At 33.6% G+C, this 24005-nt stretch overlaps 1 protein-coding gene across 2 annotated transcripts; it reads right to left on the reverse strand.

Moving 5' to 3' along the window:
* Nucleotides 1–1230: 1230 nt before the first annotated feature.
* LOC128857025 (uncharacterized) lies at nucleotides 1231–22771 on the reverse strand. 2 transcript variants are annotated; one of them, XM_054092544.1, is made up of 5 exons: nucleotides 22394–22771; nucleotides 21822–22020; nucleotides 15337–15941; nucleotides 14988–15134; nucleotides 1231–3765 (listed from the first exon to the last, which is right to left on the reverse strand). In XM_054092544.1, exons 2-5 carry the CDS (start codon nucleotides 21826–21828, stop codon nucleotides 3091–3093), a joined length of 1434 nt encoding a protein of 477 aa, XP_053948519.1. In that variant the 5' UTR covers nucleotides 21829–22020; nucleotides 22394–22771; the 3' UTR covers nucleotides 1231–3090. The 2 variants fall into 2 exon arrangements, with proteins under 2 accessions (XP_053948519.1, XP_053948517.1); XM_054092542.1 differs by lacking the exon at nucleotides 21822–22020.
* Between the last annotated feature and the right edge of the window lie 1234 nt (nucleotides 22772–24005).

Raw genomic sequence — 24005 nt, forward strand, 5'->3', positions numbered from 1 at the left:
TTCTGAAAAAAAAACACAAAAAAACTTTTAAGGACATTTAAAATTTCTTTTTTCTTCCTTTTTTTGAAATTTAGCAAACTTTTCTTTAATTTTTGAGGCCTATGTGTTAAAAGATGTTATATGAAAAATTGTACTCAACTTTTTGCTTTTATCTCTGATTCCATTTTTTGAAATGCATTAACAAAGGTGTATGAAAATATTTTTCCTTTTCTTCCGGTTTCATTAAAAATATTTCTTAAGTCGTAATAAAATATTCATATATTAACAAATTTAATAAATTGAAAACAATAAAACACAAAAGAACTGTTAAGGAAATAAAACAAAAAAACAACAAAAAAAATATAAAAGTTTTTCTACATTACAAAAAAAAAATTTTTTTTTATTTTACTGGAGATTTTCTTAATATTTTTTTTTTTAATTTTATTAAAAAAAAATGTTCTTAAAGAAAGAATTTCTTATTTCAGAAAATTTAAAATTAAAAAAAGAAATTTAAGAAAATTAAAAAAATGTTTATTTTTATGAAAATTTAAAATTAAAAAGAAATTTAAGGAAATTTAAAATTTTTGTTTTTATCTAAACTTCTCTTAAAAAAATAAATCCTTTTTACATAAAAAAAAACAATTGTTTGCAATTTAGAAAACTTTTCTTAAAAATAAATTTTTTATTTAAGAAAATTAAAAAAAAAAACTTGTATTTTTAAGAAAATTTTAAATTATAGAAAAATTTTAAGATAATTTAAAATTTTTTTTTTAATTTAAAATTTTTTTGTTTATTTAAAATTTTCTTAAAAAAAGAAACTCTTTCTTATTCTTAGAAATTTAAAAAAAATTTTCTTAAAAATTTTCCCACTTAAGAAAATTAAAAAAAGTTTTATTTTAATTTTTAAAATTAATAATTAAACAAAAACGTTTATGAAAATTAAAAAAAAAAATTTTTTTAATTTAAAATTTTCTAAAATAAAGAAATTGTTTTTTTTAAATAAAAAAAACTATTGTTGGTAATTTACAAAATTTTTCCTAAAAAAGAATTTTTTTATTTAATAAAATTAAAAACAAAATGTATTTTGAAAAAAATTTTAAATTAAAAAAAAATTAGAAAATTTAAAACTATAAAAAAAAATTTTGAAAATTTAAAATTAAAAAAAAAAAATTTTTTAAAATTTTATTGTAAATAAAAACAAAGAAAAATTTTTGTAATTTAGAAAACTTTTCTTTAATTTTTAAGTACCATGTGCTAAAAAATTTTGTACGAAAGATTTTATAAAACTTTTTGTTTTTAATTCTGATTCAATGTTTTCAAATGCATTAATTTAACCCCAAAAGCCAGTAGGCCACGGGTTATGTGTATGAAAATATTTTTAGAAGCAAAGGCGCAAAGTCGGGTTCTCTGATTTCCTTAAACATCTTTCTTAAATTGAAATAAAATGTTCATACTTTAAGAACTATAATTTTACAATTATATCAAATAAAAAAATTAATTTTGTTTTTTGCCAAATTTGTAACATTTGATTAAAAAAAAATTTTAATTTTAATACTGATGATAAATGTACCTACTTATAAATTTTGATTAAAAAAATTTTTTTTTTTTGTTTGTTTTTAACTATGATGAAATGGTTGAATTCAACCGCCTTGAGCTTGTTAAATTAAGTTTTCGATCATTTTTTTAACCGTCCGTTTTTAATTGTCCTTTTAATACAAATTTAAAGAACTCTAGAGGTAATTATTTCTAATATTCGATATTTTTCTTTGCTACCCCTTTTGCTTTGCCTTTATCACACGCCTCTCAATTTTGGCTTGTAAATTTGCTTTTAATTTTTCTAAGCAATGGACAACTCGAGCGCATTAGGATTTTGTTATTATTGAATTATTATTCCCTCTAATTATTATTTCATTTAACTCAAATAGCAAATCATAAGTTCATTAACACACATTTTTTATTCACGTTTTTTTCGCCTACTTAGCGCACATAACGCGCCTCTGCTCACGTGCTCATAAAGCTTCTCAAGCTTTTGTGCATGCTTCAATGCATATTCGTATATTCCTAGGTATGTGTGTGCGTGTATGTGTATGCAATTTCTAATCAGTTATTTTAAATAAAATAGGAACCAGTCAAGCTGCTTGCGGTGCACAAGGGAGAGAGGCTTAATAAGATATGAGTGAGTATGCATGTGTGTGTGAGTGTGAGTGGGGGCGTGCATGTGTGGGTGTGTATGTCGTTATCAATGTAATTGAGACGGTTTGATGTGTTGACTAGAATACTACAACTATTAAATTGTATTTGTTTGTTTATTTGTTTGTTTTTGTTATGGTTGTAGTTGTAGTTGTTTGCATACAAGTTTTGCATGAAACTGAAAGTGAAAAATGCAAATGCTAATGCCAATGAAAATGAAAACGAAAATGGAATGATTCAATTCAATTCAGCAGCGCATGGAAATGTGTTTTTGATTTTCCATATTTGTTGTTGTTTTCTGCTGCGTTTTGCTATTTTGCTGACATTGAACTTGAACTTGTGCGCTTGTAAGATGTGTGACGCCTAACACTGAGACTATTTATGAGGCGGAATGTTATAATAAATAAATAAATACGTATGTAGCAGGCGAGTTGTTGTTGTTTTTGTTTTTGTTGTGTGCATGCAATTTATAGTTGAATAAATAGTGTTTCAGTGTTGCGTTTGCATTATTTTTAGTGAATAGTTGTAGTTGTACTTAATAGTTGCCGACATATTGACACGCGGGTGGGCGCGTATTTATCTACGTGACTGCGTTTGTCTATACACTTGTATGTGTGTGTGTGTGTATGTGTTTCGATTGCATACACTTAAATACCTAAGTAAATACTTTTTTCTTACCATAAGGAATGCTAAGCGTTAAATACCTAATAAAACTAACAAAACTAAATAATTTAAGCAACATTTTGTAGCATTCATATTCACCCCCTCCTACCCCGCACTTTTTCTATGAAATTAAGTAACATACTAACATACATACATACGCGAAAAGCAAGGCTCAAAAGTAGTTAGCCATTTAAACTTTTAAATAAATAAAAAAAAATAAATATAAAATTGATTGAATAATTTCCGCCTTGCTTAAATTCAGCTGTCACGCGTATGCGCTAAACGGCTTTTGTTGCCACTATCACCACCCCTAGTACCTCTGCGACGGCTGCTGGCGCTCCCCCTATTACTGCCCACATTTCCCCGCCTCAGCTGCGCCAAACGCCCTTTACTACGCTTCTTACTGCTGCCATCGGCGTTAGTTCTTACTGCCGTTTCATGCTCTGCCCCCGCCGCCGCCGCAATGCTGCCGAAATGCTTCTCTACCTCATTGTAAGCTTTTGGATTTTGCGCTAACGCCACTTGACCGCGTCTCTTCGTTTTCTGACGCAACACCTTCCACATTGTCTCCAAAAATTCATAGTAATAATATTTGACCCACATTAAATCGATGGTATTCGCCTCCTGCAACACTTTCGGATTGCGTTCGGCACGTCGCTTTGTGTAGAGCTTCAATCGTTTGTTCATTTGGTTGCGCGTCACGTGCGGTAGGCGTATGCCGCGTGCTGTGCGCGGCACGGGCATTGTATCATTGATAGCTGTCTCTATTTCGCATAGGATGCGCCGCGAGCTGAAGAGCAAGAACTTCAATTCACGTGAGGTCTTATTCTCACGCTGCAGCTTACTCATGTCCCAGGCGCGTTGAATGCGACGCAGATAAGCGAACGAAGCGATGTACGATTGTATGTTGCGGTACCAACGTTTCAGCGCGATCTGCAATTGAAGAGATAATAGGTACGATTTGAATGAGTTGAATGTTGTGTGACGAAATAATTTGAGAGAAAATTAAAAGACATTATTCATATACAGGGTGATCCAAGTGAAGGTATATTTAAAAGTCGTATTTAATTTTGAAACCGAAAGCGTTTATCTGCTCGAAAACTCAACTATTCACGATGTAAAGCTAGAAAACGTCGGCAAGCCACTTGAAAATTGTATTGGCATGCAGCAAAGTAAGGTAACTTCCTTATTAATGAAGTTGTAGATTTCATAAGTAATAGAATAAGCAAACGGTGGCGTTAATCAGTATTAAAAACTTAATTCGAAATTATCTCAGTTAAGTTATTCGGTATTAATGCCTTAATTTGGAATTATCTCTGGAATAAAGTCTCATTCGGAATTATCTCTGGAATTAAGTCTAATTCGAACTATTGTCCAAGTCCAAGTTCAACTAATGAGGATTAACTAGTACTCTAAGTTATCTAAGTATCTTATAATTTAAGCGGATTAGGGGAATTTTCTATGGCAACATATTTTTCGGCAATGTTAATATCTATTGTGAATGAAAAATAAGAAACTTTTAAAGAGAGGAACAAGAAAGCGGCATTAAAATTCTGGAACAAAGTGATGAGCCCAACAGAAGTAAGTATTATGTAGCATTTTCGTTTAATTTTTAAGTTGAAAAATGCGTTTTTCCAATTTCAGATGGCAAACAGAAAGAAGAGTTCAGCCTAGAAGAAGAGGGACAAGCAAGAACTCATAACCAAATTCAGATTTCTCCTTTTCTTTCCTGAGTTGCCAAGGCTGCAATGTTAGTTTGCACCAACGCTTTCAAAATTACATGAATTGTTTTGATATTTCGGAGCAGTTTGAGGAATTGCAGCGAAAGATTTTTTTTAATAAACAATTATGTCTTAGTATCAGGCCAGCTAATACCCGTATTTGTTGCGTGTGGTCCATCTTTTACTGACAAAACTATCCAGTAAGCAAATCAGCTGTGCAATAATCCGCAGAGCAAGCGTCACATTGTTGTGTGACAATTTTAATCAGAATTAACGGCGCTGGAAATCCCGATTAATGCCGCCATCTGTCTAGGCTATAATGGGAATGTTTTTTATTTTATATTATTTATTAGGTATAATTTGTTTGACCACCTCATACTTATATTAGTTTGGGGAAGGGGAAACACATTTTTTTTGCGCAAATGATTTAAGGCACTTTTCTGGTCTAGAATTTCGAAAAAATCGATTTGTTTTTTTTTCCAAGTTATGATAGTTAATACTTTCAAAAATATACTTGCAAATTTGTTTATTGAAATTCGTTGTACAATAGTTTAAATTCGTTTTTGGTACAGTCCTTTACAGTGAGACCGGTTTGGAGTACGACGCCCAGGTATAAGCGCGTTAACCGTGTGTTTCTCGAAACTATTTTTTTCGAGTTGGCGTTGCTAATTTCTCGAAAAGTACTGAATCGATTGATTTGAATTTTGAATACGTTATTGAGTCGACGTATGGCTCTCGTGGCTAGCAGAATTATAATTTTATAAACAATTTTTTTTTTTTTTTATGAAGAGCGAGAACGTGAAAGCGAATCCTTTTTTTTTTTGGTTTTCCAATAAACAAATAAAGTATCTAGAATTTGCTTTTTTTTTTTTTTTGTAAATCTGTGGGTAGCAACATATCTCCTGATGAATAATCGACGGAATTTTTCAGACGTAGCTGAGCAGCCCAATCAGATACGCCAGTTGTATGTGTTACGTCAGGGGAAGCAATTTTTTGTATTATTGCCATTGACAAAAATATTTTTCTGATTTTTTTTTGTGTAAATAAAGACTTGATCTAATGAATAAAAACGATTTTCAATTAATACCGATTGTTTTGCTTCAATTTTCAACGCCTTTAATTTGCGCATCTCTAGCCCAGAAGGGTGCCTTAAATCTGTGTTATGGTCGATCTTTTGCTCCTGGATGATGCCACGACTGCTAACATGCCGTCAACTTCGCTAAATTCTGTGATTTATCGACATTTTCTTTAAGATCAAAAATTCCAGAACGGAATGGACGAAACTAAATTACACCTAACCAGCTGTTACAGCATCGGCATCAAAAACACCATGCACAATTTAAGCGGCTTGGCTTGCATTTTTGCCTTTATCAAAGACAAACTGTAAAATGTACGGAATTTTCTCTTTGTTGACTTCCATTATTAAGACACCCTGTAACACACAACTGAACGGAACAAATAAGAAACATCGAACGAATTTTTTTAGTGTTAAATGTCACCTGGACAACGAGCATAAACTTTAAATTCTTTGATCGATACTTTACGAGGTATCGATCACTACAGCCATGTACTGAGAAAATAATGGATTTCTTTTTCCCCTAACTAATACTTTCTTGACAAAAGTAAAGTAAAATCATAATATAACGAAGGTAATCGAGTTTTGTTCAGTTTACATATCCTCCCTGTGCATACATTTTTATTAATAAAATTTAATAAAATACTTGGCACAAAATTTGTTTCAGTCTAGTGGCAAATATTTAGTCCAGCAACCTTCCACAGCAAAAATTCCAACACAAACTTACTATGCTTTTATTTCTTTATATGTTATATCAATATGCATTTAAAGGATGGTTTACCTATATACAAGGTAGCACAAAAGTAATCATCCAATTTTTTTTTTTCAAATAATCTTTTATTTGAGCGATGGAATTCTTTATTTTGACCTTAACGTGCTCAATTGCTTATATGTTTGCATGCTACAGCTGCCTGGCTCAGAAGTGTCAAATTTGTTCGACGTATGACACTACTTGCAAAAATTATAAGCGAGTGATTAATTTTGCGCCACCTTGTACGAAGTCATAGTCATATAAGCAAGAGAAATGTTGTTTCTTAAAAAAACAAAAAACAACTTAATGAAATAAATGAAATTAAATTTAAATAATAAATTGAATTAATCCATAAATATATTAAATAAAATTTAATTTAGTTAATTTATTTAATTAAAATAAAACAAAAATTTAAATTTAATTGATTTATTTAATTTTCTTTCAGTCTTAAATAGACACTTTTACGTGGATCACCCAGTAAACATATTTGTTTTTGTTCTTTGATAAAACTCAATGATATATACACTTAATTACATAGTAAACATTTTCTCTCAGTTGGCTGCCAACACTTGAAATTAGCCCCATCAAAAAATTCCAATACAAAAGTACACCGATTCAATCAGCGCGCTTACTTACTCTACCTCTTTCACACACATGCATAGGTACATCCATACATATGTACGTACATGCAAACACATAAAGGGCGAGCTTTTAGCCCTGACCTACCCTAAAGCGCCAACAGCTGAGAGCGTACGCTAGAGCACCCTCGCGCTAATGAATAATGAATACTCAACAACCCATATGGCGACGCTCTCTCCACTGATACGCATGTTTGTGTGTGTGTGTGTGTGAATATTAGCGTCCATTATATGCTGACGCGCCCCACGCAGACACTCACGCTTTCAATAACAGATATGTTTGCGTACATATTTGCATTTATAGGTCATTCGATCGCGATGACAGTAATCGTTCATTAATATTTGAGTAAACAAATATTTTAGCTGTCAAATGATAATTAAAAACGCGCCTTCATTCACACACTTTTCGCGCTCGATTGGCTAATTGGATAACTCATCAGCTGATTTTGTTTGTTCGACTACTACTCGGTAACATACACGTGCATGTACATACGCACATACATAGATATATGCCTATGGAAATTTTTTCATAAAATCCCTAATTGCGTACGCGACGTTGATAAGTTGGTGAAGACAGCCAGCGCGCTTAGATGTTGGATGGGTAACGATTGTAACGGTTTGCTTCCACATAATTTTTTTCACGAGCAAAAGCTTATCGATATTTAATACTGCAGGTATTAGCATTTTCTTTTTTTTTGATGACCCGGTAGATTTGAAAGCGCCTGACCTGGCAAGGTGATTGAGTCTCGTGTTTCGTTAAACTTTTTTTCCGTATTTGTTGCTGAAAATTAATGCTTTTAATATCGTACAGCTGCCTTGTAGATTATTGGAAGCGATATGACCGTATTATGAATACTTTGCGTAGAGGAGTTTTTAACAAATTGGGAGGAAAGCTGAGCAAAGTGCTGCGAAAGGAATATTTGGATCTCTTTAAATCTTCCATTTGTGGTGAACTTATAGTGTTTTTGTTTTTCCTCGAATAAAATCTCTTCTCTCATCTTTTTGTATAGCAGCATTACGGAAATGTTGTCATGCGCCCTGCGCCAAACTCCAAGTAAGTACCATCGCACAAGCACCGTATTCACCTGATATGGCTCCGTGTGACTTCTTTTTGTTTCCCGAGTTGAAGTTACCACTTCGTGGAAGGAGATTTCAGTCGATAGAGGAGATCAAAGAGAATGCGAGGAAGGAGCTAAAGGCCATCCCTTTGTCGGCCTTCCAGAGGTGCATGGAGAACTGGGTTAAACGTTGGCACATGTGTGTTGTTTCAAACGGGTCATATTTGGAAGGAGATAAAACAAATTTGCCTGAAATCTAATTCTATAAAAAAAATGTCATCTCTTTATAAGGAAATGTTGTCATACCCTTGCGAAAATGTTGTATATTTCATTTGAAAAAAGCACCAGAGAAATTCCACCCTTCCACAAATTTTATATCGAAAGTAATAAAGTAGATATTTTAAAATAAATGCACAAAATTCGTTTAAAGTCTCCTTTGTTTAGAGTTTCCCTAACTAGGTTACTTCAGTTAAAATTATTTATCTCCGTAAGTTTCCCTCCAATTTCCTTGAAATTTTGTTAGAGCACTAAGGAATTATTATGCTTTAGAAAAAAGTAAAAAAAAAAAATTCGATAATTAAAAAATCACGAAACTCGTTTAAAGTTTGTTTGTTTTTATAACAAATAAAGTTTTTGCTCTCCTTTGCACACAGAAAAATTGAAATCAGCTCGTCAATGCTCACTCCAGTTTTGGTAGAAGGGAAAAGTATTGCTCTTTTCCTCGGTCAGAGTGCAGCATTTAAGAATAGAGCACGCAAATTTTACAAGCTTGGCGAATAATCAATACTATTTCAATACTATTACCCAAGGATGATAGATACCAGGTTTGCTCGTTAGGTATGGTGAAAAAAATTGTTTGAGGGGAACTTTGGATTCTACATGAAAAACGAAAACGAATGATTTCGGCATATCTGTCAAATTCGCTCAGAGCCGAATAACGGTCTGCTAGGTAGTACACCTCTAATAATCTTTTCATCATGATTATTACCAGAAAAGAAAACTCATTTGAATATGTACAGCCTTAGTCAGAAATATTAGCCACCCTACTAAAATGCAAATAATTTCAAATGTGGCTACCAAAGTGATCACAGCTTTTTCCAAACAAGTCCCTTTGATTACAAAAATAAATAGTACTATGCGAAAGGCCATGGCACACTTGGTGTGTAAAGTCTAAAAAGTTGTATTTTTAAAAGGTAAACAGAACAACTAAAAAAAGGCTTGTAGGAACAGGGAGCAAAGCTCGAAAGAAGCCCTGATTTTCTCAAAAAAAAAAAAATCGGGGAAAAGCATTGGGAACGGGCTCTCCGATACCAACATTTTGTGGAGAATAATTGCTCGAATCGTCTGTAGTCTGATGAATGGATCGTTATGGTAAACTTAGTTTACATCGTTTTAAAACACCAATGACCATAGCTTATTACCATAGTCCAGATGTGAAGAAATAACACAAATCTTATAAAGCATATTCTTTTCCTATCCTAGAGCACCTGGTGTGACGTTCGTGAGGCGACGAGTTGCTGAGGAATACCAACCAGTTTATGTGGTACCCATTGTTAAACATGGAGAAGGCACCATTATGGTAATGCTCCTTGTAATAAATCAGCGACTAGGATGCGTTGATTTAGAAACAAGAACAAAAATATAAGCCCCATACAGCGCATGTGGCCTATTTTAAAATGTAAGAACACCGCAGAATATCACAAACAGCCTTGAAAAATTCTTTAATACACGGGTAGAGCGCCATAAATTGTTTTTTGTTATATAATTGATTTAAATGTGTTCCGTTAAAGAATAGAATAAGGTATCAAAATATTAACAAACACTTTTTAGTCACATCGTAGATAAAAATTTTTTTTTTAAATCTCATATTTTCTTGGTACTGCTATTTTAGTGCTCGCAACTGTACATAAATATATAATAGTTCAATTCTTTCTTAAGTCAAATTAGCTGGTTATTACTTAAGCTCACAGAAAAGGCGAGCCCACACAGGGTGACTTCGCTATAGCAGCTGATTTGCTTGCTATCGACGATTTGCTAATTTGAATGTCAAAGCCAAAGTAAAAGAATGTCCTGCTTCTTTCATGGTACCCTATTTGTTTGCTGACATATGCATTGAAATTTTGACAATGAAATCACCGGCATGCAAAAATATATGTATAACATGTAAATGTTGTTGTTGCTCTAGCGAAGTCACCTTGTATGGATTAGGCTTGGTCACAGATAAATGCATACATAAGAACCAGATATTTCAAATAAATAATTCCAAACATTCGATATTCAAAGTCAACTGTTTCCATTATTATGACCAACTACTGTATATAAGTTTGCGCTTCAACTTTATTTTTTTCAATTTTTTTCTTTTGTTTTTTGTGCATAAATTACTCACTTGCTTTACGCTTTCTGCTATCACTCTACTGATTTTTGCTCTTTTCTTATACGTGTACATATGTATGTACATATGAATGTATGTATGTATGTATGTATATATTTTTTTATTTTTTTCACTTTCTTATTTTACTCGTTTAACTGATTGATTTGCGGCCACTTGTTTCTCTTCATGCCATTAAGCCACACAGAATAATATCGGGAGCACGCCAGACCTGCTATGAATCATGGCAAAGGAAGACAATGGAAAATCAAAACGAAAAACTGTAACAAAGCTTTGGCTTTTGCTTTCTCAATAGACGTGTCTAAACTTTCCAGTACATACATCAACATGTTTGGTTTTTTCCCCCACAATTATAGGTATGAGCGTATGGATGTCTGTATGTAGTGGTTAACAAATAACAAAAGCCAATAGAAACTTGTGATGTCATAGTGTATATATGCATATCAGTCATCAACTATTGGCGTTTTGTGGCGAGCGATCGTACGCTTCGGTTACTGCACTTGTCTGCCAAAAATCGCTTCTACTCGTACGTAAGTAATTACGGAAGTTTATATTTAGCCGGTGCGGGTATTAAGGGCCGGTTTGTGATAAGATAAAATTCTCAATCGATGAAAGCATTGACTAGTCAGTCATACTTCATTGATTGAATTTAGAGGTGTTTATTAGCGGTAAACTGCTGAATTGCGATTATCCACAATTATTGCCATTTCCACTACACAGAAGTAATAAAGTGCTAAGCTTTTGTTGAAATATTTTGGTATTTGCTCAATTTTTGCATTTGTCAATTTTTAAGTTTCTGCACATCTTCATTATTCATTCGCATTCAACAAGAAAAAATGCAACAAATGATGACTCGGCAGAAAAAATATAAGTCAACACACTACAGCTTTCTAATAATTTTCAACAAGGCGCCAGTGAGTGGAAAATACGTACATACATACATTTTTACAGTATTGTGCAAAATTGTAGCAACTTTTTCTGCTGAATGATAGATGACATTTTTTTTGTTGAAATGTTATTATACACACAGTATTGTGCAAAACTTTAGCTACTTTTTTATTTCTTATTTTGAGATTTATTTTTCTTCTAACTGAGAAATATATCTACTATCTTCTAAAAGGGAAGGCATCTAATAATTTTTTCTTAGTAGATAATAACTGCGGACAACTAAACTCCTCATTGTCGTCATCACAAACTTCTCAACACTAATGATCAAACTTCTCGTTTTTATTATCAAAAAGTATTAACTCTGATGGGCCAAAGTGCTCATTTTCGTTATCAAACAGTAATCAGAACTGGTGACAAAAACTACTCATTTTCGTTAAAAAGTAATCAGCACTGATGACAAAAAGGGCTCATTTTCGTTATTAGAGACTAATAAATTAATTGTAAATGTGTTGGAATTTTTGCCGAAAGTACTCAGCACTCTGTTGTAGGGTGTTTTCGCAGTACTTGTAAATTAAATGCAGTATTTTTGCTTTGAAATGTCAAATATATAAATTAGTTACTTAGAAAATGTCTAAACAGGTTAAGCTTTTCGTCGTTATAAGATTTGAGAAACTTAAAAACTCAAAAATTTATAACTATTTTCAACATGAAATTTCTTAAATTTTAAGTGTTTATAAAAAAATTTCGTTAGTTTGGAATACTCTTTGTTTGAAGTTACCTTCTATCGCAGCTTCCAACTTTCGTTCTTTGCCATAAAATGATGAGGCTTAGCGCGAAGATTATATCCAGCTATGGAAAAAATGTTGCTTATGCTTTTCACATTACTGTGCATATGTATGTTTGTTGACTACCTTTACTCATCTGTGTATTAACTGCAATTAATGATCTCTTACGCGTGCCCGTCGAGTGACTAATGCTAAATAGTTTCGTTACTAATAATTTGCCTATTAGAAATGCTTTTGTCCCACTCGTCAAGCTGGTATAGCGCCACCTAATACTTGCACACATACATATGCACATTTTTGAGTATTTCCGAACAAACACGAAATCTTCACCAACGAAGCGAAACGGTTAAAGAGGCGTACAAATATAATCAAATGTTTGAAATTAGAGCAAATAAAATGAGATATTTCTCACGCTTGCAGCCTTTGGGACGAACAATGTCAGTACGAGTATGACACTGAAAAATATGTATGTACAAGTAAATGAGAAATATATTATAAGCCAAAAACTGTTGGACTTTTGTGGGTATCTTGAAAAATATGTTATTTTTTATTAAGCAAAACTATGTTATATGACGGTTTTGTACTACTTTCACAGACTTAAAGTTAGTTGTGTTCAGAAAAGCTTAAATTTATACAGAAAAAATTTTGAAAAACTGCCTTTCAAATAATATATTTGACTTAAAGAAACATACATAGAACAAAAGTATAAAAAAAGCTCAGTTTTATAATATTTATTACGAAGCTTCAAGTTTTCCTTTTTCAAAATGGGATTTTTTAGGAGTTACAGAGATGTTTATAAAATAAAAGCTGAGCTAGTCTTATTCCACTGAAACAAATTGAAAAGAAAAGAAAAGGTCTTACTTTCAGGTTTTTTTATACCAGGCTAAATGTAATTTTTGCCTCTCCTGAGGAGATGAGTGCTAGCATTTCCTTCCGGCTACCGGATTATTGTAGCGTATTTCAAGGTAACATTTTGGCTATCAGGGGAAGTCTGTTGGTCTTAAAGGAGAGTATCCTCACCACAAGTGAAATAAATATATATTCAGAAAGTCAATCGGCCCTGAAATCACTACAATCACCTAATACTATCTGGAAGACAGCAAAAGAATGTATTGACGTTTTGACAGAACTATCACAGTACTTTGTAATAAGCACGCTCTGGGTGGCGGGACACGGAGACATAGAAGATAACTGCAAAGCAAATGAACTTGCGAGATTGGGTACTGCATTACCGATCCAACTAGGTAAAGCGAACATACCTATACCTCTAGAAACTCGTAAGCTAATAAATAAACACTCCATTGAATCTGCCAACGTACTATGGACTCAGTTCCTGACCTGTGCAACATGTAGGATAACGAGGCCAGAACGGAATATGGGCCGCACGAAACGACTGTTGAAACTTAACAGGAAGGACGTGAAAAATCTTTTTAGGGTTTTAACAGGGCATTGTCTTATAAGTAGGCATGTCAGCACACTGGGCGAACCCTACAACGACTACTGCAGAAGCTGTAACGACATTGAAGAAGAAGAAACTGTAGAACACTTTCTATGTGGGTGCATGACTCTGGGTAGAAGAAGGTTCAATATTCTAGGAAAAAGTTTTTTCAATAATTTGGCAGAAGTAGTCAATTTTAAATTAACAAAGATTGTTAGATACATTGATGCCACTGTTCAATGAGGACAGAGTAAAGTGAGGAGTGGGGAAAGCCCTGGTGATTTCGCATTTACTTAGCTTTACAGCCTTTGTTTCCTCTTATTTTGAAGTTTCTAGAGCTTTTAAGTTTCTCCTACTTTTCTCAAGAGACTTTCATCAAGGAACGAGCAATGTTTTTTATAGCACTTTAAGAAATGCAGAACCGAAATCAAATCGATTTCAGATGGTTTTGTATTTATGGACAAAAGTTATGTGGAATTTTGTTCGTAATTTTTCAGAATTGAATCAGAATCAGTGATTGCTTTAATTACTTTGAGGTTTACACTTCAACCTCATGGTCCTTTGTGCCCACTACTCAGCACAGCACCTTATCCAGACCCAGTTCCCTTATTAAACTCCAGCGTATGTGCCTTTCTGGCTGCAGTAGGCCGAGAAAGGTTTGTGCATTTCTACTATTCGGCAGGTTCCGAAAGTAAGGGTTTTTCTAAAAGCGGTCGCCTCTCGATTGACAATGACAAACCTCGGAGTGTATTTCTGCGAAGAAACATTAAACTCTAGAGTTTTCCATTTGTGAACAAATATATCACAAATAGAAAGGGCAGCTCAGCAAAACATCCAACAAAGGAAACATACATACATGTTTAAATAATTTTAGAGTGTTTCGAAAATTTTAAGGCATAACTGAAATTTTTTTTTTATATTTTTCCCACAAACTGACAAAAGTAAATTTAAATAATATATTTTCATGATCGATTCATTTTTGAAAATAGTTCCAATTGCAGGAAGTTTATCGAGTACAGGCAGTATGGAGAGTTTATGTATATATTTTTTTCTCCTAATTTTTTTCAATGTACTTGTAAAAGAAGAGATGAGTATCACAATGACAAGCAGGTTTTTGTTGTTTTTTTTTTTTGGTCTGTTGTTGCTTTTGCTACACAATTTTTTCACTCAGATATTTCCGTTTACGTTTCGAGACACATCAACGGAAATGCCAAAACATTTTTCGCGCTCAGTGGAAATATGAGCATACATACACACATATATACAAGCACGCATACATGCATTCATACATACATATGTGCATACATTCATGCTAAAGTGTACTTAAACAAAGGTTTTCAGTCAAAGTATTATACTAAATAAATTTCCATAAATAAATTACGAATAGTTTGAATAAAGCATGCAAAACTTACCGTTGAGTTGCTCTTCAGTTTCGGCAGAAATTTGTAAGTCTTATTGTGCAGCGACCAAATTTCAATATTGCTTATATCAATATCCTGCTGGCCGGCTTTCAACATTTTATACTCATTGCCAGCTGCCTTTTTAAGCATATTCAAGATCTGGAAGAATAGAAATAAAGCAAATGGATATTAGAGAATGAAAATAAAAAATTAAAAATATATTTATGAGTTCAAGGAGCTTTCGTAATTTATTTATGGTCCACTACTACAGAAAAACATGTAGCTAAAAAAAAGTATATTTCTTTACTATATAAATTACAAATTTACAAAGGATAAGTGCGCTTTTCCCAAGCCAACCCACCTGCTTTGGACTCTTCCGCCGCATTGCCCGTCCGCCCTCCATCGCCGACGGCACGTAGAAACCACCACACGGATTCACCCATTCCAATTCGGTTATATTCTCATTGAAATTAATAAAGTCATACCAATTACTATGCCGTTTGCTATGTCGTTTACGCAGTCGCGACCCATCCGAAGGTGTCTGCGCCGCCGTGTAGACTGTGCCGCTGCTCACGTCGATCGTATTGCGGCTATGCGGCACTGTGTTTTGCGTTGTGGCGGCCTTTGTTGCTGCTGTCACTATTGGTGGTGTTGTTGGTTGTATGGAAGGTGGGTATGTGAATACTTTGGGGGTGGGCAACGCCAGTGCGCTTGCGAATACTGTTACTAAAGTCATTATATAAGTGAGATTTTGTAAGAGAACGAGACAGCTTCTGCTTCTCCGTCTGCTGAGATTTTTCTTTGTACGTGTGTGTGTTTGTGTGACTGCTGCTGCTGTTGCTGCTTCTATTGCATTGGTAGGTGACCACACGCTTGCAGACAAGCGTGGGTGCGTTTTGGTGTGCAAAAATTCGCTTTGGTTCGCCGTTTTGATGGTTTTATTGGTTGCAATTAATTTGCAACCACCTGAGTGTGAGAAGAGGAGAAGAGGGGAAAATATTTGGTTTAGTGGATGGGGTCTTTTTTCATTTGATTATAAGCAAGTAAGAAATAAACAATAAACGAATATTTTTAGATTTATAAATGCGCAGAACTGACATTAAAGTAATTTTACATAATTGGAAAATATTTTTTGAGATAAATATTTATAATGCCGACTGTTTTTTATAAAACTAAAAAATATTTTCATGTGCGTGTGTAATAAGTTTGAAGTGAAAAAATCTTGATTTTTTTCTTGGATAAAAAAATTAATGTATTAGTAAAGATTTTAAATTATTCACAAGATAATATATACATTATAATATATATTAATAAGTTTTCTTTATTCTTTACAAGTTAAAAAATAGTAATTTAGCTAATAATAATAAAATAATATTAATAATACATATATATCAATAATAATAATATCAAAATAATTAATAATAAAACAATGAATATAAAAGAAAATAATTAATAATAAAATAATGAATATAAAAGATATAAATTTAAAATAATGGACAAAAATTTTTTTTATATCAAACTTTTTTTAGTAAAAATAATAGTCAAAATTTGCTCACTAAAAATATAAATTTAATTTAATGCACTTAAATTTTTCGAAATAAATTTTTTTTAGTAAATATGATAGTCCAAAATTTCTTCCTAAAAATTTGAAATTTAAAATAATGGATTAGAAGCTTTTTAAATTAAACTTTTTTTAGTAAAAATGATAGTAAAAATTTGCTCCTTAAAAATTTAAATCTAAAATAATGCATTTAAAATTTTTGAAATGAAATTTTATTAGTAAAAATGATAGTGAAAATTTGCTCCCTAAAAATATAAATTTGAAATAAATCTAATTTAATTAAAAAAACAATTTTATTTAATCCAATTCACAAAGAACTGTTTTAATAAATCGTTTAGTACTAACCAATCATTAAAAACAAATTTATTATGGAAGAACTTGGTTACAAGTATAATTTTAAATTGACTCATAATTGTTTTCCATCATCGAATTTACTAAAAATATAGAGTAATAGTGACGTTTGAATCTCTTTTAGTGTGTGCAAAAGTATATTAAGTGTTTAAGTTTTGAGACGCTGGTATTGTAGGGTTGCGAAAAATCTTCTAAATCGCCTGAATTTTATAAACCTATCCATCAAAGTATATTTCAGATAAAATTTCTTCAAAATATTTCTTTATTTGCTTATTCGATTTTGCATGCTAGCGTTCCTACAATAATTATTTCTACATTAAAAATTTTTACTACTAACAAAAACAAAATTTAATTTTTATTGTTTACAATTTCTCTATAAAATATCACGAGTTTTAATTATTGCTTTGGCATTAAATTAAATCTTTTTTGTTTTACATTAAAAATCTGCACTCTGAAAACAAAATCAAAAAATACTTGACAGCAAATATCACAAAAATTTATTCGTCTCAACTATCACACTTCCTTTTCCGAGTTTGCAATAAAGAACTCAATATTTTGCTGTTTACATTATTCATAATTTCACTTTTTTTATCGCCAATTGATAATCGTCATTACTCATATCTACATAAGTCAGTAACCTTAATAAGCTTCTTGAAAAAACTTTATCAACCACCAATGGCAAGTAATTTATTTCGCGTAGGTCTACTTTTTTAACATACATTTGAAGCAAACCTTTTTAAAGCAAAAACAATAAAAAAATTATACAATTTATCAATATCGAATTTCGGTAGTTGTGTCATACAAATGAATAATAAAAAAAACAATGATTTAAAGTTAACTCACGCGGCAGTTAGACAGATAAGGCAAGATAACCTATAGGCAGCATGGAAATATAAAATCAAAAATCAAAATATCATCAAAAAACGAGGTAGGCAGTGCAATTAGTTGTTGAATATTCAGGTTATTAGAGCTGACTTCGGAAAGCCTATACAAATTTTATGTGAGGACGATGGCTGACTTCGGAAAGCCTATACAAATTTTTTGAGCGGACGAAGGCTGTACCCTATTCGGTGGATCCTACACTATTCAGTGGATTGCACAGGATTGACATGGATAATTACGTGATGGAAAAATTTACCAATGTTTCAATGCTCCAAATTGTTCCATCATCATTAATACGTCTTCAAAAAAAGTTTCTCATAAAAACCATCTACAAAAATCTACTATAAAGAGGCCGCATTAATCTTTCGTTGTCTACTTTTGTGGGACAACTGCAATGCAAAACAGCGAGCAACGAGGACGTGGGCGCCAATTAGCTGTGTGTTTATACATATAAACATAAGAAAATATGCATAAATACATACATACATATTAGTATTTATCGTCCATTTACTGGTCGCCACTCATAAAGAAAGCATCTGTAATGAACAAGCTGACTTCCGCGCATCCTTCCTGAGGAGGCTGTACACCTCGGCGCTGATTAGATAAAACAGTGGAAGGATATCTCGCTAATGTTAAATATGGAACCTTCAATGCTTTTACTTCTGAGTTCTTGCCTGCGTTCATAACTTCATTTTTAGAAAATCATATATTAAGAATAAAAGGATAAAAAACTTTCGAATTTTCTGGGCTTTGCTATTAAATCAGAATCACCCGATTTGTAGGCTAACTTAGCACTTAGAGATATAACCAATTTCAGTGATGATTTTTTTGCCTACGCTAAAAGCTTAAGAGGAGGAAGAAAAGGAAGTCTTCTTAACCTGAATGCGAGACCTTTTAAGAATGCACTTTCTACCAGCTGTACAGTTTGTAACTTGAAGCCGTGTTGGATGACAGTTGGGCATCTGGCCAATTTATACAAATTTTCGCTTAGAGCAGACGTTGGATTTGATGAAAAGGGGTTAGATTTATCTTATAATTTATCCGATATTTTGCTTTATACGTAATTGAACCATACCAATATTATCATAATAAAGAGAAATGACAATAATTTCTTAAAAGAATTGTATATTTTTCAAAATCAACACCGGCCCTTGAAACTTAACCACCCTTCATTATAAATATCTGAAATGACAATAATTAGAGAGCTTTGTAGAAATATTCAGCCAGCTGTCTCAAAATGAAGGAAAATGCGGGTTCTGAAATCCACTGAAACCGATCAGTTAAATGGTTTTGAAAAGAAGATTCTAAGAAAAATATATGGACCTGTACGACTTGAAGACGGTACAACGACGAGTTAAACACACTTATCAGGGGTGCAAATATAATCAAGCACATCAAAGTACAAATGATTTAAATAAGCAACAACAGAACTCAAAAAAAAATCTTCGAAATAAATCCACAAGGCGACTGAAGCAGAGACCGGCCGAGAAAATGATGATGGAACATTGAGATGATAGGGAGATGACATTGAAGGCGACTTTGGAACTATGGACATATCTGGTATCAAACGAAAAGCTGCTGATCGAGTCACGTGGAGGCAAATTGTAACCGCAGCAATGGTTCAGCCCGAACTGTCAGTTGTAAAACAACAAAACTGTCAAATCTCCTCGGTAAAGATGCTGTAACTCCCTCAATTTTGATCTGATAGGGATGAAACTTTGACTTATAGCCTCTCAGTAAAAGTGCTATAACTCCTTCAGCTTTTCTCTGACTGGCTTAAAATTTTGATACGTAATTGCAGAAGCGTCAGCCTTTCCAAGTAATCATGAAAATCAGTTGTAAAGCAACAAAACTATCAAATCTCCTCGGTTCGGTACTTTTAGTATAAATAATATTTTTTTGGCGTACTAAGGTTTTTGTTATTTTCGCATTTTATAATGAAACTTTTGAACCTGTGTAATTAAGTAATTAATTTAAATTATATTATACGACTGCCAAATGCACAGCAGTAGGCATCTAGTGACGTTATGCAATTAGGAGCAATTTTTTTTTACTTTGGGAGGAGTAGTAAGCTGAAACTGGATTTTCTCGATTTTTAACTGGACTTTTAGAATTCAACTCCCTTCAATCAAAGGTGAGATATCTACGTGAGATTTTTGCATCGCGCAATTAAATATTCAGAAATCGTTAATTCGCTTAAATATTTAACGATTCTATTCGAAAGTCCATTCAAACCAATACGAGGAACTTTCTATGTTTTTGATGCAAGTCATGGCAGTCAAAGATGGCAGATAACGCAGTAACTTCTAAGGCGTGAATGATTATAGTCAGAAAATTTGACATTCTGGCGGTTTTCAGATGCTGGAAAGAGTGTTCATACATTAATTGATACACAAAGAGATGTCTTCTTCATGCGGGAAATAATGCAGAACAAAAAAATAACTGGTAAACTGGATGAAGTTTTCAGTAGTTTTAGTAATATTAAGTCAGTCCATAAGTTCGTGCGTATTTTATCCATAATTTCACTTTTGTACGATTTTTGCATACAAAAAATTATTAGGGGAATATAACGGAACTATTTATATTTTCTTTGATATATTGTGCATTCAACAAGTGATTTTAATCGCGGATAGAAGCACGTGGTGTTAAAAATATTTTGTATATTTTTTATAAAAGTGTCAAAAATGCAACAACTGCTGCTGCAGAAATAAACACTGTTCACGGAGAGGATACCGTGAGTGCAGGGACTGCGCAAAAGTGGTTTTCAAAATTCCGAAGTGATAACTGCGACGTGGAGGTTGCCCCGCGCGCTGGTCGTCCTGAAGTCTTTAACCCCGACGCCTTGCTCGAACTCGTGGAAGCTGAGCCAAATTTGACAGTCGATATGATAGCTCTGAGGTCAAATTCATCGCATGGAACAGTTCACAGGCACCTGGTTCTGCAGGGAAAGGTTTCGAAGCTGGAAAAATGGGTTCCGCATAGACTTTCCGTCGCCAACCTTCAGCAGAGAGTGACTGTGTGTTCTCAACTGCTGCTTGAAAATTAAAGGTTTTTTGAACCGTATCGTTACTGGTGATGAAAAATGGGCCCTTTACAATAATCCTGTTGACAAACGCCAATGGTTAGATAAAGATGAAACACCATAACTGGCCCCTAGAGATGACCTTTACTCCAAGAAGATTCTCCTGTCTATTTGGTGGCCGGTATTGTTTATTATGAACTTCTGGAACCAAACAAGACGATAACTGCCGATTATTATTCCCATCAGCTATGAAACCTAAATTAGGCGCAAGTTTTGTTTCACCACGACAACGCAAGACCTCATACGGCAAGGCAAACATTAGGCAAGCTGAACGAGCTCGGATGGGAGCTAATGCCACATCCTCCATACTACATTTTGTGATTATCACCTTTTCCGTGGACTTCGATCCCGTATGAGTAACTAGAAGTACTCGTCAAAAGAAGCTATAAAAGGGATATCGAAGCGTATTTTGGCTCCAAGGACAAACAAATTTTTGAGCGGGGAATTAAAAATTTGCCTAAACGTTGGGAAGACATTGTAAATAATGGATTAATGAATCTTTTTTATTAATTTTAAAACCACCTTTAAAAAACGCACGAGCTTATGGACTGACCCGATATTTTGCTTTCCGTATTCTGTTTTTGCATTTCCGATAAACAATAGCGGCAAATTTTTTTTCTTTTTTTGGGGAACACCATATTTCATTAGCTCATGACTTGCCATTCCCACCTCATTAATACACGTGCTTATCAGCGAAAACAAAATAGGCAAAAAAACCATGCCAAGTTACAGTTTTGAGCATACACATAAAAGCACTTTAAGAATAGCTGATAAAACGCCACAGCTCACAGCCAAAAATAAAACGCCACCTACTTATTAGTATGGACAAAGTGACCCTTAAGCGTTTGAAAATTTTACTTATTTTGTATTGAAGACTCTACACTAACAAGGCTTAAAAATATTAGTACCATATTTTTTTATTTTTGTATTATAAAACTTAAAACGAAAGCAAATCAAAAGCAATACACACACCGCATACTAATCCAAGTAAATTCGAATAAATCCCTATGAGCTTATCCACGTGAGGCTCAATTGTTGTTGGGCTGCGCTCTGTATGAGCAGCTGTTCGACCGCAATTAATCACGCTGCCGTTGTGATATTAGCCGGTATCGATGCGCAAACAACAAGTCGCGCTGAGACAATTGTTGCTCAATTTACACCGCACTTCACTTCAAAAAAAAAAAAAGCAAAAGTAAAAAAACGAGCGGTGCTGCTGCCAATTACCGACAACAATAATAATAAGCATGCGTATTAATATTTTATTTGTTGTTGCTTTTTGTGTTGCAAAATCTTTGTAAGTTAGTCAATTTCACAAGAATGTGTTAATTTTGCCGGACACACAATGAAGGCGAGACGACGACGACGGCAAAGTGGTTGTTAACGCTTTTTGGTGAATGATTTGTAATAAAACTTTTTTTTAATAACGCTAAGCTTACTTTCGCCGTTTGTTAAACATTTTCATACTTTTTATTTTCTTAATTTTTTTTTTATAAATTGATTTTTCTTTTTTGTTTTAATTTTACGTGCGACTTTGATACGTACTTTGCAGCCAATTACATTTAGGTTTTATCAGTCTTTGCATCGCGCAATTTAAATATCCAGAAATTGCTAATTCGCTTAAATATTTAACGGTTCTAAAGTCCACATTCAAACCAATTCGAGGAACTTTGTATTTTTTGTTTTTTGTGTGGTTTTTTGCTTTTATGTGAACTTTGCCACTTCGCCTACAACTTAGGTATTAACTTTTTTTAATAACGATTCGCTCAATGCGTACGCTTACGAATGTATGTTTTCTAAAAGCAACTTAAAAAATTTAATCAAGTGACTTCCGTTTAATAGTGCACAGTTCTTTACACCACAAACTGTTGAAACAGACTGATCAAACTGATCACACCGTAACCATAAACGTCGACCGTAACTTTTCTTCGCCACACTGCCAACGACGACGACGACAGACTACAGTGACGACTACTACTGCTGCAGCAGTAATAACAAAAAACAAAGCAGCAAGCAACAACAACACCGCTACCAACGGCTGGCTATGATGACGTTAACGATTGTGTGTGTGTGGCACTGCCGGCCAGGCCAACCGACTATTGTTGATGACTAAGATACACAACCGCACACAAACACACACACACACATACATGCATAGCGCGATCGGTGAGATCCAACACCGGTCGTAAAAGAAAGCAACAACTTCGCCACAATAATGGTACGTACATACATATTTATTGTGTGTATGGAGGCATACAAGCTGAGTGTCCGAATGCTTGGTGTTGGTGTGCATGGATTTGCTGTTGTTACTGTTCTTCTGCCCATTGTTGGTTTGCTCGTCTAATCCAATGATCTCATTTTTACTCAATTTACCCCAAGCAACACGATCGTTCACCAAACACTCGCACACAACACAACACATCTGCATATAAGTACATACCTGCAGAATTGTCCATCGTGCGCATTGAGTGAGTGTTGGCTCCCTTTTCGCTCATTTACCAGCGTACAAATGCCCGTGTAAAGTTAGAGCGGGAAGGAAGTAGGAAAAGTAGATATCGAACAGATAACCACAATTCGGCATTCATTGTATTGAGGTGGTGGTGGTGGTGATTCCTTGACGACAAGCTCTCTCTCTCTTTCCGCCCCACCTGTGTGTGTATGCTTGTGTTATGCTGTGAAGTAGGTTTGGCTATTCGCCTTGTCTGGCGCTTTGCCACTCATTCTGTACGTCTGCTGGCTATTAATTTACCTTCTTCGGTGTTGTGGGTGTGCATAATTTGGTGATCAGGCCTATAGGGAATAGATGGGTAATTAAACACGGCAATTATGCTTTTACTATGTGCATAAATACATACAAATATGCAAATGTTTAACGATACCATATATGGGTTTTATGTGGTTTGCGCATACATACAGCCGTGGACAGAGAAATAGCGCACTTCAACATGATAGCGTACTTGCATAATGATAATTTATTTATTTTTTTTGATAACCTAATAAAAGAGTTGCTTTTGCACAAATCTATTCTTTCATTTCAGTTTTATCAACAAAAAAAAAAAAAAGAAAAAAAAACGCAAAATAAATACCAATCAGTACACCTAATTCTCTCTAGAAATAAATTATTAAGGGTGCTTTTTTGAGAATTTTTTGAACAAAG

This window comes from Anastrepha ludens, chromosome 3, assembly GCF_028408465.1.
Source record: "Anastrepha ludens isolate Willacy chromosome 3, idAnaLude1.1, whole genome shotgun sequence".
NCBI lineage: Eukaryota > Metazoa > Arthropoda > Insecta > Diptera > Tephritidae > Anastrepha > Anastrepha ludens.

What these genes read in the sequence shown, in the direction of transcription:
- LOC128857025 (XM_054092542.1), bottom strand. Translation starts at nt 22,433, where the DNA reads ATGCAAAGACTGATAAAACCTAAATGTAATTGGCTGCAAA. An exon ending in TAAATGTAATTGGCTGCAAA is followed by an intron (nt 15,942 to 22,393) that starts GTACGTATCAAA and finishes TCTCACACTCAG; the next exon opens with GTGGTTGCAAATTAATTGCA. An exon ending in GGCGGAAGAGTCCAAAGCAG is followed by an intron (nt 15,135 to 15,336) that starts GTGGGTTGGCTT and finishes CTATTCTTCCAG; the next exon opens with ATCTTGAATATGCTTAAAAA.